Genomic DNA, 18,007 nt, shown 5'->3' on the forward strand with positions numbered 1-18,007 from the left:
AACAATTATTAAATAATTATCAAGAATTTTTAAGAACTTTTAAGTTGTTCTATTTATATGCTTAGCTTCTATATATATATATATATATATATATATATTTGTAGAATCAAGATAAATATAATGAGCATAAGAAGTTTGAAAAATAACTTTCATTTTAACTTTTATTTTATTTTTTCTAAATTTCTTTAAATATTTTAATTAAAATAAATATATTTAATTTTGTATTAAATATAATTCTATAAAAATTGAATATAGATAGATTTTATTCTATTTTTTTTTATTCTTAAAACTTCTCAACAACCAAGATTAATTATAAAAAGTACAATAATAAATTCTAATTGTTATGAATTCGTTTTAATGATAGAATTCCAACTTAAAAATAGCTTTTTATTTTATCAATCACATAAATTGTAAGTATTTTATGTCAACATGTATTTTAAATTATTGTGAATGTTGTTGGAGTATGTCTTTTCTATGATTTGTATTTATATTTATGTATTTATTTAAAAAAGAATAGAGCTTTTAAAATGCCTTATCTAGACATTCTTATCTTGTATTGAAAAAAAGAGGTGCCGCATATGATTCACAACAAAATGTTCTTTTAAAATCAAAGTAGGTGTATCTTTAAGCTATTATTATAAGAATTTTAGATGGCACAACTTTTATTAATCAAATTTGTCTTAATTTGTTTAAAAATTCTTTTATTCTTGGTGTTAAAAAATTAGTATTATAATGATTCTAAAAAATATGATTTTAAAGATAATTCTTTATTTTAAAAGAATTTTTTATAACCTAAAGGATTAAATACTATTATGTGCATTGCAAGTATAACAATACTTTCTAGAGCCATAAAATTTTAAATATAATTTAACTTTAAAAATTATTTATAGAGATTTGTTGGAGGCATCAAATATAAAATAATATAAATAAATTTGTTCAATACTATAATACTTATTTTTGAATAAAGACTCTACATTATCATTTCTATAGACTTTGTAACCTCTATATATTTCTAAAAACCATCAATCATTTTTTTTAATGGTCTTTTTTATAAAATTTCAATTATCAAATTCTTATATCTTACTTTATAATAGTCAATCATATAAATAAAATTATACATTCTTTTTTTATACAAAACTTACTAAAAATAAAGAAACAATTTTGTATTGTTGTATTGACTTTAAGATGAAAGATAAATGGAAGGTTTTTATTATATAAGATCTTATAATAAAAATATATTTTAGGAATATAAATAAAAATTAATAAGGTGGTAAAATGTTTTAGAGCTAGTACTTCTTTTTGATAAAAATGGCTTCTATTTACATTATAAGATAAAAAAATAAGTCAAATATGCATCTTTAGGTAAAAATAAAGAATAATTTTTAACAAAAATTATCTAGAAAAGTCTTAGATTGATATTTAGAGAAGGTTGGTGTTGAAACATGGTCGACATTAGTCCTTAGGGCACCACATCATATACTTATAATAAGTGTGGGATTTGTTAGTTGATTGGAAAACAATATTTAAGAAAAAAACTTTAATAAGTTTCGTTTAGATTCCATGTTGCGTAACTTCATGAGCTGCCGTGTCAACAAAGGTGAGGAATGATGTTTCGAAACGGCTATACCCTTTATATACTCTGTTGTTGACGTGATAATTGTCTGCTGAAATTTTCATGTGAATGTTCATCAAGGTTGTATGTTTTCAAGGAGGGCTTGACAATTGAAGCACCAAGTGTCACATTTTTCTGTTTCAAGTGTCACATCTTTAATATGCTTGCAGGAACATATCCGGACAGAATGGACAAGCAGCTGTTCATTTAGAAATACTCCAATTTGAAGCTAAAACTAGACAAAATTAGCTCATCCTTAATAATTTAGTTGATTATTGATGTTATCAAACTGTCATTTTCGTTTGCCATGTTCTAGAGATGAAAAAGTTGGCTCTCTAACATTGTAGTCAGCATCGTGAGTTTCTAGGGTGGATTTCCTAACTCGTCGGTGTCTCTTTACTTGTAGCGATATACACTGACAACTACGCCATCCAGTGCAACTTGTTGCACAGCTATAGACGGATACTTGTTGGAGGTTCACTAGTAGATGTTGATTACGAATTTGCAAGCGCTCTGCTGTGTGATATTCTTGGCTTCCATGCTTCAATATAAATCTATCTTTGCAGATATTTACTCATTGTGTAGAATCAACCTTAAAGATTTCTCTCTTCAAGGTTGGTATGATGTTGATATGCTTTAATTTTGGTCTCAAGGATCGAATTTCTCTCTAAGAATCTGCAATAGTTTAAACAAGTGGGATGCACCCATAAGTATCGATCCATTTTAGTATGGATCTGAATGAAAATTTTGCCGCAGCCGATTCCTTGACTATTACATGCTCTAATATCCATCTTCATAGGCATCCTGCTTTTACAATCTTATCTGAAGCAGTTTTTTTTTTTTTTTTTTTTTTTTTTTTTTTCCTCTCTCTCTTTGGTTTTACTTTCTTTGCTGATGAAAAAAGATGTTAATTTCCTATGACCGTTTTGTATTAATCATAATAGAGAACTCAGTTGTGACACAACATTACATAGTTTCTTATGAGTTGCACCTCATCTTGGTATGTATCTATGGTTTGTCAAACAGGAGTTGGTGGACAAGGTACAACTTCAAGTTAACTTTGAGTTTCGATCCACTTATATAAGTTTAGATTAGGTAGTGTATTGCAAAATGCTTGTTTTTATAAAATACTACATACATATTCAACTTCCGCTCGTAGCTCGTTTTGTACTAATTCTATAATGCTAGATATCCACAGTGTTGGAACATCCATTATATTCAGCAGTGGCGCATTTGATTATCCTTGAGAGAAGTAATTAAAGTGTAAGTCACACATGCAGGTTGTTTACTTTCAAGTTTACCTTTCGATATTATAAGCAACGTTACAAGCATTGACTTTACTTATGATTTAAACGATAATATAGCGGCTCCTTAGGTTCAAACTCTCAAGATTGATGCAATATATTTAGTCTATGGTCAATGTAAGATTTTTCGTCTGTCGTGACCTCATTAAGTAGGATTTTTAAAAGATGTTTTCATACAAGGAACAAGAGTTTAGATATCGAAACTTTGATAATTTTGGTTAGCTACTATGGTAGCCAAACAGATTGATTTGACCCAATGTATAAGAATGCGTAGTGCAAGAACTGATCAACTTGAATTCAACTATGTCAAGACTTCCCTATCCATATTTGACCAGCTCTTAAGTCCCTCACTTGGAAACTTGAAATGTTGAGACACACTTGTGGATGTAACATCAGATTTTTGAAGAAGGAACTTTCTCATCATGGTGTTGTATGTTGTATTTATCATATTCAAACTGTAGGAAGAAAGCACAAATTAGTGCCTCTAAAATGTTGTAATCCTTGACCTTTCTTTCCTTCTTCCACACATAGAATCCTGGGTGATAAACTAGATTTCGATAGGTCATTCGCGTTTATGAAACATCTAATATGACTCCTGCTTATAGTTCCATTTTTTTTTTTTTTCAGCATCTATGTCGACTTACGTCAATATTGTTCGAAGGAATGTAATCTTAGATAGAATTTTACTTGTTGTAGAAATCCTTGAAATTTTGATCTTGTTCCATCAAAACTTATCAAGCAAATTAATCCAAATTCCCATCATACTTATAGAAACAAAACTTCTTAGATTTGGTTGTGAGATTAATTTACTTGCTAATTTCAAATGCACAACTTCTTAATATAGATTTTAAACTTCTTCCATAGACATAGGACTAAAATTTTTACTCCCTTTATATAATTTATCATTATTTTTCTTCTACATCTTTCTACTAGTATCTCCTATAATAACATCCAATTTATTTTTTATTTTTCACTACATAGTTGTATTATCACACGATAGCAACAATGCTTAGTTGTTGCATAAGATGACTAAGAAAGAGATCTAGAAGGATCTACATGGAGAATGAAGATGAGAAGATTGAGAACTATAGGAATGAGAATGAGAGATGGGAGCATAATGATGGTTTTGATAGTTTGGATCAATTTAGTAACAATTTAGGTTGCTTTATTATTTCTTTATATATATATATATATATATATATACATATATATTATAAAATATAAAATATTTAAATAAAATTTATTTTTTTATAATTCAATATTAAAAATTTCAAAATCAATATTAATAAATCTATGAAAGAAATATATTTCATTTTTCTTTGAATTTGAGTTGTATAAAATAATTATTTTGATGATTCTTAATTACTTTTTAAAGATGTGAATATTTTATTTATTTATTGAAAAAATGGATATCAAGCTCATATATTTCATTACACATTTGGCACTTTAGCCAAAATATTTTTAAAAAGAAAAAATCTATGCCTTTTTTATTTTTAAATCACTAGCATTATTGGTACAATATAGTATTGTGTACTTTTCAACAAAGAGTTGCACAGTATGTTTCAACTTAAACATTGTATAATATTTCTTTAATGACAAATACAATATGCAATTGTTTACGTAGGATTAGCATTTTGAATTCCAATTTAAGGCTCCTTTGTGAGGAACGAACACGGATATCGACACGGTTCAGGGTATTTGAGTCTGATGAGAACGTGGTTGCGTTCATCCATAATTTATTCATTCACTTGTTCCGCTGTTTCATCCGTCAGTTTGCACTATGCTGCTCCGGAGCCCTACAGTGGGCGTGGTTGTGTCTGCACGTGTGTGGCCTACAGATTATTAAAGACTCGCTTCATTGATACGATTTGGCTCTTGCGATTCTTGCCTCTGCCTGTTAGGCAAGCTTCGGGCTCCGAGTAATTCGCTGCCATTTGAGATTCCTTTTGGATCTTGTGGCTTTGGTAGGATGGCGCCGTTGGAGGTTTGGAATGTTGCATCGTGTGTTTCGATTTGTGCTTTTATATCGATTCGAATGTGGATTCAAACATTGGCTGCAGTATCTCTATTCCCTTGATCTTCTCCTCCGAAGACTCTCCGTCTTCCCTAAGTGCTGATTGTCCGGAGACTTGAAGGGAGTTGAAGTTGAAGGTGACGTGAGTGTCGCATAATTTGCTAGAAATCTTCAGAATAACGTGGATGATCTCGTGGAGGATGTGGAGTAATAGATGCTAGGGTTTGTTTTGTTAAGGTGAGTGTGGACAATTGAGCAGTAAGAATCCTACCAAACGAGTATTTTAGGCGTTTTGTTTTAATCTGCTTACAGGAGGTGTCTTCAGAGATGGATGAGCCAGACAGTGACGACTATGACTCTGACGAAATGAATGAGGCATTCGACTTAGCCTGGACAGGACTTAAAAATGGGTCACTCAAGTGTTTGAACTCCGATGGCACCTTCAGGTGTCCTTATTCACCCGGTCGTAAGAAGCAGAACTATGTATACAGTGAATTACATCAGCATGCTGTGGGAGTTGGTAAAGGGGAGCGGGGTCCTGTCGCTGCTGGAAATCATCGCGCCTTGCAAAAGTACCTGGAACAGGATATGGCTGCAAGGGCACACCCTCAGGCGGAGCGAGTTATTCATTTGCAGCAAGAGGTACCTTCCAGGGTGGATAACGACGACAAACGTGTCCGTCCATGGATGGGCATATTGCAAAACATTGACAATCGAACTCGCAGGCCAGCGGACCAGTTCCGAATCGGCCCTGGTGCGGCAGATATCAAAGAGCATCTCCGGGTACATTTTCTACTCAGGAATACAATTGTTCGCCGCATGAACTTTCTATTCATGAATTCGAAGCGTAAAGTTAGCCTCATTCAATCTATGTCGTGAATTGTTGTTCGTCAAGGTTCAGCTATTAAAACCATTAAGCTCTATTTTGATTTCAGGCTTTCAACCCAGAATCGGTTAAGGTGTTATATGATTATAAAGGTCATCTAGGCATGGCTGTCGTTGGGTTTCGGAACACAATGGATGGGTTCAAAGACGCTGAAGCGTTTGAGAATAGCTTCTGCCTGAAAAGGCGAGGACGGAAGGATTTCGAGATGAACTATCCACATGCCCTCGGCGAACACTTGTATGGATGGATGGCTACTGAGAAGGTATGCTCTCCTTGCGAACAAATTAGTTTTTATCCAGTTCTTTAGATTCTTATTTCACGGTGGTGATGTTGAAGTGGCAAATTTACAGGATGTCGATGGCTGGAACAAGGGCTCTCACAAACTTCTAGTCGAGCACCTGAGGGCAAATGGCGACCTGAAATGCCTCCCAGAGATTGTGAAGGAATTGGAACTTACAGCACAGCAACAGGTGCAAAATCTGAAGAAAGTCGTCATAAACAAGGATGATGTCTTGCAAGTAACTCATCGGGAGAACTGGAGCTTGACCAACAAGGTAGATCTTGTCACTGCCCAACGTGAACAAGCAGAGAGTGAGAAGCTAAAGCTTATCGAGAATCATAAAAAAGGTAAGGTGTTGCGTTTTTTCTCTTGGATAAGAGCCACATCTTTCAGCATTGTTGCCATCTGTGGGGCACATTGTTGAAGTTTCTCTGATGTGCTTTTGCTTATCTTATCCGCAGAACTTGAGGGGTTGCAACGAGCGGCATCTCTTGCAGCGGAAGAGCATGAGAGGAATATGGGTGCTTATCGAACACAAATCGAAAACAGGATGAAAGAGCTAGAAAGCAAATGCTCTGAACTAGGAATGTTGCAAATTGAGAATGAGGCTGAGAAGGCTCGAAATTTTGCAGAAAGACAGGAGGTACTCGGCAACTTCGATACAGTATCCATGTTTTTAGTCTTTTACCCATTCTTCTTTCTTCCTTTTTACATTCAAACCTGTGTTGACCTCATATTTCCACGTGTAGACACAAAAACTATTAGCATGGTACAAGGTTCAAGCTAAGATTCAGGAAGAGCAACAACTCAAGCAGATTGAGCTCATTAAAAAGCACAAGGTTGGTATTTCTACTCTACTGTTTTACCACGTTAGGTGTATAGTGTAATATTCCGTAATTGACATTGATTCGTGCTTAACTATTTTCATTGTTGTAATGCGGATTCTATGACGACTGTGTAACTTAGAGTACCGCTATGACAGACGAAGTAGATATCCTGAAATAATAGCCGTGGAATTCTTCTGAAATTGATTTGTATGTCTCTATAATGTCTAGTACACAAGGCTCTTTTACAGTATGAAAACGTGGACACGTGCTTAGATTGGGTTTAATTAGAGTCCATATTACTGCAGGATGAGAGTGACAAATTAGAGAACGAGCTTCAAGAGCAACGGAAAAAACTTCAAGCAAAGCATTGGCGTGAGTTGGAGAATCACCGTGTGACGGAGCAATTGGAGGCGGAAAAGGCCAAGAAGGCAGAGATCATCGAAGCAAACATAGAGGAAACAGAAAAAGAAAAAGAGGAATATGTCAAGAAGATCGCTGAGTTGGAGGAAAAGTTAAAGGACTGCGAAGAAGACATGGATTATAACAATGATCTTGTGAATCAATTAACAATTTCGCACAGACAAGCAAATAGTGAAGTCGAAGATGCTAAGACATTAATAATAAAATTGAAAGTGAGTAGTGTTTTCATATGTCTGTATTTCTGAAAATATACTTACTCTTTTACGTGCGGGCTATACTTTCACGAAATGGTAATTTATTCATCCTTTTTGTGGACCAGGTGTTGGAAAAATATGGCACATCCGACATTGGGGTGAAGAGATTGGGACAGCTGAACACAGAAGGTTGGTGGGAAGCGTGCGGTCACAAGTTTCCAAGCAAAATGAGGTTCTGTAAGTGGCAAAGTAGAGTAGAGACACTAATGGCAGATAATACGTTTAATCCAATCAGGGTGGAGTCCGACGGGAAAGGAGGACATAAGGTACGATTTTATCCACATTGAGGATTATTGCAGAGCTCCTCTATGTCGAACTGATCTAGTTTGTATAGTTCGTGTGAGAGATCTTAGGTTGCGAGATTTTATTTGATTCGTGCAGATTTCTTTCATTTCTCATGATAGAGGGGTATTTTTTTCGTTCTGGTTAGTTTTCTCTTAGTACATTTGAAGGAAGTTATGACCATTTGACTGATAAATTTTGTGTATATTTATGAACTGACTTTGCTAATTAAGGTTTTTGCTTGTGTATTCTGCAGTACTCCGTTAATGAAGACGATAAGGAGTTGACAAATATCCGCGAAAAGTATGGTCCCTTGGTGGCTAATGCTGTTGCAGCTGCCATGCTGGAGTTGACAACTTGGAATCCTAGCGGAAGGTATATTGTCTCAATGCCCTGGGATTTCAAGGCAAATCAGAAAGCCACTATGAGCCAACTTTTTGACTTTTTCCTAAAAGTTATTAAAAATAAAGAAGATGAAGTTAAGGAAACGCAAAAGAAGCTGAAAGCGTTGGAGGAAGCGATGGCGCTGACGAAGGAGAAGACGAAGGGTCCCGCCTCTGGTGTCTCCAAAGGAAAAAAAAGGCCTCGTCCCTAATACAGTGGACCTGCACAGGTATAGCCAGCAGATCCATCTGCTCTGAGCATTTTGACTTAGATACCTTAGTTAACCTTGTTTAATCTACCTACAATGTTATGGAATATTTATGTATATGCAATTCCAGGTCTGCGTATCGCTTTGTCACGTGCTCTGCATTAATGCGCTACAAGTCGGTATGAATGTGAATGATCTTTATACACGGAAGAATGATTTTTATACAGGGAAGAATGATCATGTGATATATCCATGGTAAATTCCAGGTTTAGGAGCGCAACCTTAGGAAATAGTTCATTAGGAACAGAAAATGTGCACATGTGATGAATAGAACTTATGTAATGCAAGTTAACCACATGTCCGTTTGTTAATTGCTACACAAGTAATGTTCCTCTGTTCGTATACACGTCTAAAAATATCATTATTAACAAGTGATTATACAAATAGTCAGAAAATTTCACCACGTTTTTAAAGCCAGATGTAATCGCATACGTAAAACCCGGTTGTACTACATTTAGCGGCCGACTTGGTACTCCGTAAACACGTCGCATATCAATGAAATATCTTCCATGAATGTGCCTAATGCAGGTACAAATCTAACATCCTATCGTCTGGAAAATTTAGCACATGTAAGAGTATTGTTAACAATAATACAAGGTGTTAGAGATTTGAAAGTAGATTCCCATTGTAGGGTGTGCAAAACTACCTGACCAAGTAATAACTCGTATACAACCTGAGTTATAATCTAATGTGGGTATTTGTATCTAAAACTTCATGTACATCCAAGAAATCAGAACAGTGTACCCATAGCAAAGTTCCTAGCCAAAAAATTGCCCCTACTCTTTATCGCTATCGGAACTCTCATCCCTGATTCGTGGTCTTCTCTCAGCCCTTGACACACGTTCTCTTCCCGTGGCAGTGGCAGTATCCTCAATTACCGGCTGGTCACCTTCTTCTCTTTTCTTCCTCTCAAGTTCCTCTGCTTCAGCCATCTCCTTCTTCATTGCTTCAATCCTGTCGTCATCAGCACAAGTGAAACCAAAATCAATTATATAAGTGTAATTATTCAAACCACGTGATCAAAACATATCTTACAAAGCATAGTTGATTGTACATCAATGCTCAGCGACGGACTTACTTGGCGAAAGGAGAGTCACTAGGGAACGGTCGCTTCAGCTTTTCATCCTTGTTAGAATCCTTCTTCAAAATGTATATGGAAAATAGGGCGTTGTCCCACAAGGTCATCGGATTCGTGACTGCATCCAAATTCCATTTCAGTAAGAAACAATGATTCGAATATGCTACAACGTGACGCAAAAATACCCACGTTGAATTCTACATATTATATTAGTGACTTACAACAAACTTAACATTTAACCCAAAGAGGCGAAAGAAGATTTCAAAAGAATCGTACCCAATTGTAACAGAAGGGCGGGGACCACTGCCATGTAGACATGAATGCCGACCGTCATCACAGCTCCCTGCAGTAAAATTATCCAACCACTCCTGTCATACTTTGATTGAATAAATTCACGAACGTTATTCAGAGAGTTGTACAACTACCTAAATAAGTTATTGAACGCGAGGTGAGGCAGTTCAGACGCACCACATAACACTACCTACAAACCATACGAGTCCAATGAACATGCTCATAGCACCAATACATGTGATTTAGGGGCGGGGGAAACAACCCAACGTGGTGACCATTTACCTAAATAGCGCCTGAACGATCTCATGATCAACTCCCATGAAATGAAACGATCTAATGATCAACCTTCTACAACGCCAAAGAGGAATGGCATTGATAGGGAGAAAAATGTACGTTAAGAGAATACTAACCATTCCAAAACTTTTGACCAGCTTCATTAGTTCTGACATATCATAGTCCTTATGGGTCATCACCTTTTCTTCTGAAGTACCCCTGCATCATAAACATGAAACATTGAACTAAGGTTAAGACTGATGAATTTTTTGCTTCAAGCATTCACATCTGCGTTAATTCAGAAGAAGGGTTTCGTGACCATGTTCTTAATCCTAGACCACAGAAAGCAACTTAGCGAGAAGGATACTCGCCAGAAAGAGATTAACACGTGTAAGAATCTGAAACGCCATGGTAAAACCACATGTCTTATCATTTACAGTCGAGACCATCTGCACAATGGTAATCGAGGTGACATATTTTCACAGATTTCTACCAGAGAGATCACCTTTGTTCGAAGATAACTAACATATTCTTCAATTTATCTCCCAAATATTATTTTTATTTTTATTTTTAAAGAAAAGCCCTAGGCACTCAACCGATCAGATCCACTTAACCTGGGCAATGTCCATCAAGTAGACCGTTGCAAAAGGGCCTCTCTACACCTAATAGAACAGCTTTGACGACATTTCTACAAAGTGAAGTTACCATGCGCTGTACAAAAACCCATGCTAAGTCGCGAACCGCAGATATCTAAGCGCCTGAGTCTCTTAACAACTCCATCCGTTGATTAAGGAACAAAGAAACCTTCAGCACTAAACTATGATAAAGTCCATCCATCTACGCCACCATATTACTAAGATAACAGCGAAACTAACAGAGCGCGGATGAACACATTCACCGGCATCACAACCTAGTTCCGAGCCCTCGGAAGATAGACACCAACAGAAACAGGCAAAATCCCCACGAGCAGGAAATGCATAGGGTTTCAATGTGCTAAAAAAACCAGAGGGTGGAGGGAGTCGGGTCTTACGTGGCGGAAGTAACCTTCACTTTCACCGTACTCTTCTCATCGCCCTCTTGGTTGATCCGCTGGTAGATCACAAACAGAGCACCGAACAGCGCGAGCTGCGAGACGGCGTACAGAACCCGGATGATGAGCAAGTTGTGCGGCGCGTCGTAGTCGATTTTGGCCGCCTTCATGCCCATCAGCATGGCTGGGCCGACCATCATCTTCCACGACATCCCCATGGCTGCCGCAACGCGATGAGACTAAGCTGCGAGACTCGTCGCGAGGGGCTACGCACACGGAAACTCAAATACAACAACAACAACAACAACAGCAACAACAACTACAGAAATAAGGGATTGTATAGAAAACAAAAAAGGAGAAGAGGAAGGCGAAGGGGAAGGAGACGGAGGAGGAAGAAGGCGGCCCTGTGACTGCGGCGTCCGCTTTCCTCACGTCGCGGTCGGCGTTAGGCTCGTCTTCTGACGTCACCACGCCACCATTGCAAGGCCTCTGCCACCTCAGCATACGTCGGATCCTGACCGCCACATCTCCTCCACGTCGGATACTCCGCGTCACTCTTTGCAGACGTGAACCAATACAAAGAAAGAGAGCGAGAGTGTGTGTGTTTGTATGAAAATTAACTCTGTGATTGGAACTTTTTCAAGGCATGTGGTGGTTTTTGTTTATGATCTTGAGATATGTTTAATGGAGATTTATGGTGAGGAAGTATTGTTAGTTTTGAATTCTTGATGATTCATACTTAATTGGGTGCAATTTGACTAATTATTTTTTAATTTTTTAAAAATATAATTTCTTCAATATTCTATAAAAAATTAAAGGTTGGTGGATAGATTGGTGGATAGTAGTATCTATTGCAATCTATTGTAATCTATTAGTAGATTTGTTTTGTATTATTGTAATAGATTGCAATAAATATTCGTAATAATAATATTATTATGTATTATTACTTAAGATCCATTCTTGTTTGAATTGGTTTGGGTATGATGGTACACATGCTACAAATAAGAATTATGAAATATTATAGTGAGTATTTAAAGTTTTGAAATTATCTTCTTTATATTCTTTAGAGATGAATAAACATAATTTCTAATATAAATATATAATGCAATAACTTGTATAATATTGGCAATCATGTTGTAGACAATTGAGATGTTTTTCGATACAATCCTAATCTTAAAAAAAAATATAATTGTCATATCAACATTGAAGTTTTGTCAAGGACATGAATCAAAATATGAAGAATATCTAAATACTCTTGTGTAATTCAAGAAGAATAAATATTTGTTCCAAAAGTAGTATAGTATTAAGACTAAAATGTCTATTTCTAAAGACAATAATAGTATAAATCCTTGAAATTAGAATAAAAAAAAATGTTGACAAGAATAAAAAAAGGCTTCACTTTTGCTTCTATATAAACTATCTATCTAAGAGTTATGTGGCAACATTCTACAGGACCTCCGATATGTGTTCAATTTGTAAGATACATGTTTTAACTTGCAAGGTAAGTTTCCTACATGTGTGCTACATTGTTAGCTTGTACCACAAGATATTAATATAAATAAGATGTGGGTAATTTATTGGCTAAGTTTTCAATCTATCAATCACTTATAGATATGTATAAAAGTGAATTTGTATCTATAAAGCTTCCATGAAACTATTCAAGAAGATATTATGAAATCACTCTATTTATATTTACTTTAGCCTAATCATATTGCCTGAGTAACTATTAAAATATATACATATCTATGATATTATCCTTCTTTCTAGAAATAAGTTTCACAAAGAACAGTGATTATATATTTATGGTCTAAGATGTGATGAATTATATTTGTCACGTACTTCAATTATTGTTCTTTTCAAAGATAGTCAATAGATTTTCTTAGCAATCAATAATATTCCATTTCAGGAAAAAAGACCACTCTATTATTTGATCATTGTTAAGGCCTTCATAACTTCTTTCAAATAAAATATTTATTATTCTATTAAAGGTGGTTTTAATATCTAATAATATCACCAAGTAATAGAAGTCTTTTTTAAAATTATGATATAAAATACATTGCATTTTACTATCTATTTGACAAAGATCATGTTGTTCTTGAAGGTCTTCATCTCTATTGTATTGTCTTGAAGATTGTGATAATCGCAATGTCTTGTCCAATAACTCAATAAACAATAGTTTTTTAATTTAATTTTTAATTTTTTGGTTTTTTATCTCTTTAATGCCACAAATAAATAAAAAAATACAAACATGGATAGAAATTAGAATGAAATCTTTCTCAAATCATGATTCTTTTATAACAAAGATTTGACATCCTTCATCTTCATTTGGATAGATGTTATTGATAAGAAGCATCAACCTTAATTGCTATATTTGTTAGGTTCTTAGCTTGCTCCTATATACATTTATTAGTATCATTTTTTTGTCATATTATGTATTATTTTGTTTGAAAATACACTAGGCATATAGCTGTAGAAAGTAAAGTTGTATTTTACAAATATCTAAGTAATTTTAATAGATTTTTCCATTATAAGAAGAATGTATTTTGAATTTCAACTCAAAAGTACTTAAAGCCAATACAAAGTACTCAAAAATATTCTTTTTATTAACGAAAACTATATATAAACTCCAATTGCCTTATTACTATTATAATTAGGTAATTTTGATTTTTCTTTGCAAGCCTTAATTCTAATGAGTAAGCTTCAGCAAGCTGTAACTTCTAATTTGACCATTCAATCCATGAAAAATTTTGCACACAAATGCCACTATAAATCTTCTATATGTTAGAAAAATTCAGTCCAATCCAACTTATATATTGTGAGAAATGTCCAAAAAACTATATTAATGTGACTTGGCTACCAACTCAAATATTGATATAGATGTTCCAATATAATTTTTTTCTACTTCAACTATTAACTTTAGCTCAAAATTCATGTATAGTTTGATCTTCAAGTCTTTTAAAACTATACCAAATTTCACTATGATCTAGCTAGTAGATCTTAAAATATTATAGAAACCCTATTCAATTCCAAACTACCAACTTCCAATATCTTCTTGTATCAAAAAAAAAATAACTTTCAATCACATCATTAGATCAACAAAAAATTCTACATTCATTTAGCACACTCAATTAACTAAGCATTGCCAAATTTTGAACCATGGATATGACACCAATTGCACAAACTAGCTAAGAGTGCTAGTCCTAATTGTATTGCATAAATTCCAAGTCACCAATACAAATCATAAATTTGAACAATAATTTCAAATTCATCTCAAATCTTATAAAAACAAGTCTTATACTTATAGAATAAACTTAAAACTAACTCACCAATCCTAGTTGCCGAGCTTCAAATGCCTCCATACTTTGTACTAGATAGCCATTTTAATGGCTAGAGGTCTGATTTTGATCTTGTCCCACAAATAGTCGATCTCTAAGTATCAATTCAACCTATCATAGAGATTTTTTAGCTCGACCCTATTCTTAACTTAATCTTAGTATCAATTATATTAATTAATTATTTCTTCTATCCTATTTTTATTAATTTATGGCCTTTCTATGGTACTAAAAAAGTTTTATATTTTAAAAGGTAAAATTATTAGCTAATCTTTAATCTACTTGCTATTAAGACAAGAAAATAAAATTAGAGGCTTTTTATAAAAGCCATGTTTACGTGTCTTGAATTATTATTAATTTAAAATAATTAAATATTAATTAAAAATTATTTTTGATTATATTTTCATCATACACTTGTGTTAAAATATGACATCTACCTCCTTTGAACTTGTGCATCCTCTAGTATGCATGAAATGAATCATACATCATGATTGGCATTATACCATCTCTTCATTTTTTGCATCAATTCTTTCATTATTATTTTCACCATTCATTTCATTACAATTATCTTCTTCAAAAATATTGATATCTTTAACATGATCCTCTACATTGATTTCTCTATCTTATCTTTTGAAAATCTTCATTTGCTTCCTAGAAATAGATATCTTTAACCTTGTACCATCAAACTTCTTCAATAAATATATGGCATTAACATGGACTGTTACTACTACATATGGTCCAAACCACTATTTTAAAAACTTTTTCAAAATACTATACTAGTTATCCAAATTGCTATCATAAATAAGTATTCAATCCCTTTCTTCAATTGCTCTAGGCTTCAATTGAAGTTGTTTATTAAACCGAGCCTTGTTTCTTAGTCTAATCTTTTATAATTTCTTCAATGTTAATTCTATATCTTCTAATCTTTGCTTAAGTTGTTAAATTTTAATAGCCAATAATTCTTTTCTTGTCAATCCATCTTCTCAAGTTATCATATTCTAATTTGGCATATGTTCTTCAATTGGCATAATAGGTTTTTGACCTATCATAAGGTCCATTGGCATATATCATGTCATTGAACTATATGTTGTTCAATTAGTCTATAATGCATAAAATAGAAGTTGAGGCTGTTCCTTCATTTTTTCATTGCAAGCTTCAACTAAGGATTTTATAATTGGTGGATATTCACATTTACTCTTTGCATTCTCTTCTAGATTATAAGTAATAATCAATGATAATTTAATCCCACATCTCTTAAAGAATTCACAAGCTTTATGTTCATTCAATTCTTTACAATTTGTAGTAATCTTTCCTATACATCTATGGTGACAAATAACATCTTCAAGCAAAAACTTGCAAATTCCTTATGTAAACTTTGTTCTTAGTGTCCTTCCTTTTATTTGATTTGATAAATCTTCACGAGCCAAAACTAAATACCTTATTTTTCATAGTTCTACTGACATAATAATCAAATCCACAATTCATTTAAAATGAATAATATAAGGATATGTTGGATGTAGACCATCTCAATGTCATATATTTGAATACATCTGACAAGTTATACAAGATTCTACAAACACAATTACATCTTGATACATATTCTTCTATCAATATTGTTCTATGAATTTAACAAAAATAGTCCAAATTCCTTTATACATCACCTATAGACTATCATAAAACTCCTTAAGTAATTTTTATTGATTTTCCTTTATACTTGTTACTTTTTTTTCCTATTTAAATTGATAATCTTTGAGTAACAATTCATATAATGGATCCACTATGTAAGCATAGTAAGGAATCTAAATATGATAAAACAAACATACATCCAAAAACCTATGCACCTCTATTAAAGAATCATAATTTACTTTCATTCTCTCAATTGCATCAACCTTGGTTGGATCTAATTTCCTTCCATAAAATCCACATAAATTTCCAAAAAATATGACCTCTTGTACTTCAAATGTAGATTTTACATTTAATAAAGTTAGATGAACTTCATCAAGTGGAGTCAATATTTTTTTTACAATCTTATATATGATCAATAACATACTTGCGACACCCCTTCTTATCCACAGTTTTATCTTTGTTTTCTTTTTTGCATCCTTTAATAAGAACATCATCCAAAAATAACATAATTTTTTCAGGAATAAAATCCTTGAACACCTTATTCATTTTGTTCATCATATGTACAACTGAATTAGTAGTACATTGAAAAAGCATACATATTTTAACTAATTCAAATAGTATTCTCATTGTTGTCATGACTCTACTTTCTTTTGTAAGTTAAAATTGGTCATAGCTTAAATACAAGTCACATATTGAATAAATTACCTTTTTTATAAATATTTCAATAAATTCATATATTATTTGTCTAATTCTTGTATTCTTGATAGTTATTGTATTTATTGGCTACATATCTTGAATAAATTATAATGATCCATTTTTCTCAAGTATTATAAACCATTGATTAAAATATAGTACAAATAAAGGCTCAAAAATCTTAATCTTCATCTTTTCTTTCAATAATTCCACCAAGCGTGATAAATGTGCTTTTGGAACTAGAATTGGCTTCAAATTCTAAGATACATATCGTATAGTAAAAATAACCATAGGCATTATAATATTTGGATCTATACAAAATCAACCAAGCATTGTCAAATTTTGACATGTGGATGTGACACCAATTGTACGAACTAATTGAGAGTGCTAGCTCTAATTGTATTGCATAAATCCAAAATCACTAAAATAAATCCTAATTTTGAATAATAATTTTAAAATCATCCCAAATCCTATGAAAACAAGACTTATACTTGTAGAACAAGCTTAAAACTAGCTCACCTATTCCAATCGTCAATCTTCAAATACTTCCATATTTTATCCTAGGCAATCATTTCAATGGCTAGAAGTTTGATTTTGATCCTATCTCAAAAATGGTCGACCTTCAAGTATCAATCCAAAATATTCTAAGAATTTTTTAGTTCGACCCTATCTTCAATTTAATGCTAGTCTCAACCATATTAGTTATTTATTCCTTCTATCCTATTTTTATTAATATATGGACTTTTTAAAGTAATAAAAAAAATTAAATCCTAAAAGATAAAATTATTAGCTAATCTTCAATATACTTGCTATAAAGACAAGAAAATAAAATAAGAGGCTTTTATAAAATCCATGTTTAAATGTCTTAAATTATTTAAACATGGATTTTATAAAAGCCTCTTATTTTATTTGTTCTTTGGTAGTATATTAATAGCCACCATTTACTTGAAAGTTAATTATTGTGATTACATTAGATACTATTTTTGAACTACAACGAGCTACTTTAAGAAGTTAGCTGGAAGAAGAGAAGGTGTTATAATAGCAAAGTTCAATAAGGAAATTATAGCATGAGAGATATGGCAAAGCAATCCGAGATAGAGACTCAGATACAATACCTTTTAGTCTAGATAGCTAGTTTGAAAGGACAAATAGA

General features: G+C 33.1%; 2 protein-coding genes and 1 long non-coding RNA gene across 6 annotated transcripts; 1 reads left to right on the plus strand and 2 right to left on the minus strand.

Moving 5' to 3' along the window:
* Nucleotides 1-4,735: 4,735 nt before the first annotated feature.
* On the plus strand, nt 4,736-8,621 carry LOC112290422 (protein INVOLVED IN DE NOVO 2). 4 transcript variants are annotated; one of them, XM_024536621.3, is made up of 9 exons: nt 4,736-4,880; nt 5,243-5,713; nt 5,866-6,078; nt 6,167-6,443; nt 6,558-6,739; nt 6,846-6,935; nt 7,229-7,555; nt 7,663-7,863; nt 8,136-8,621. In XM_024536621.3, the coding sequence occupies exons 2-9, from the start codon at nt 5,258-5,260 to the stop codon at nt 8,472-8,474; spliced, it is 2,085 nt and encodes a 694-aa protein (XP_024392389.1). In that variant the 5' UTR covers nt 4,736-4,880; nt 5,243-5,257; the 3' UTR covers nt 8,475-8,621. The 4 variants fall into 4 exon arrangements, with proteins under 4 accessions (XP_024392389.1, XP_024392386.1, XP_024392387.1 ...); XM_024536618.3 differs by having other exon boundaries at nt 4,743-4,900; XM_024536619.3 differs by having other exon boundaries at nt 4,773-5,067.
* Nucleotides 8,622-9,023: 402 nt separating this feature from the next.
* LOC112290423 (SRP-independent targeting protein 3 homolog) lies at nt 9,024-11,502 on the minus strand. The gene is made up of 5 exons (XM_024536623.3): nt 11,204-11,502; nt 10,311-10,392; nt 9,886-9,952; nt 9,610-9,727; nt 9,024-9,485 (listed from the first exon to the last, which is right to left on the minus strand). The coding sequence occupies exons 1-5, from the start codon at nt 11,419-11,421 to the stop codon at nt 9,308-9,310; spliced, it is 663 nt and encodes a 220-aa protein (XP_024392391.1). The 5' UTR covers nt 11,422-11,502; the 3' UTR covers nt 9,024-9,307.
* On the minus strand, nt 10,562-11,017 carry LOC141046102 (uncharacterized). Its single transcript, XR_012218800.1, has 2 exons — nt 10,879-11,017; nt 10,562-10,622 (listed from the first exon to the last, which is right to left on the minus strand). It is a non-coding gene; the product is annotated as an uncharacterized LOC141046102 (long non-coding RNA).
* Nucleotides 11,503-18,007: the final 6,505 nt, after the last annotated feature.

Source organism: Physcomitrium patens, chromosome 13 (genome assembly GCF_059467195.1).
Source record: "Physcomitrium patens ecotype Gransden chromosome 13, ASM5946719v1, whole genome shotgun sequence".
Taxonomy (NCBI): domain Eukaryota; kingdom Viridiplantae; phylum Streptophyta; class Bryopsida; order Funariales; family Funariaceae; genus Physcomitrium; species Physcomitrium patens.

Coding starts and splice junctions, on each gene's coding strand:
- LOC112290422 (XM_024536618.3), top strand. Junction 6,079..6,166: donor GATGGATGGCTACTGAGAAG/GTATGCTCTCCT, acceptor GCAAATTTACAG/GATGTCGATGGCTGGAACAA. Junction 6,936..7,228: donor AGCTCATTAAAAAGCACAAG/GTTGGTATTTCT, acceptor ATATTACTGCAG/GATGAGAGTGACAAATTAGA.
- LOC112290423 (XM_024536623.3), bottom strand. CDS start 11,421: ATGGGGATGTCGTGGAAGATGATGGTCGGCCCAGCCATGCTGATGGGC. Junction 10,393..11,203: donor GTGAAGGTTACTTCCGCCAC/GTAAGACCCGAC, acceptor TTTATGATGCAG/GGGTACTTCAGAAGAAAAGG. Junction 9,486..9,609: donor AGTGACTCTCCTTTCGCCAA/GTAAGTCCGTCG, acceptor TGATGACGACAG/GATTGAAGCAATGAAGAAGG.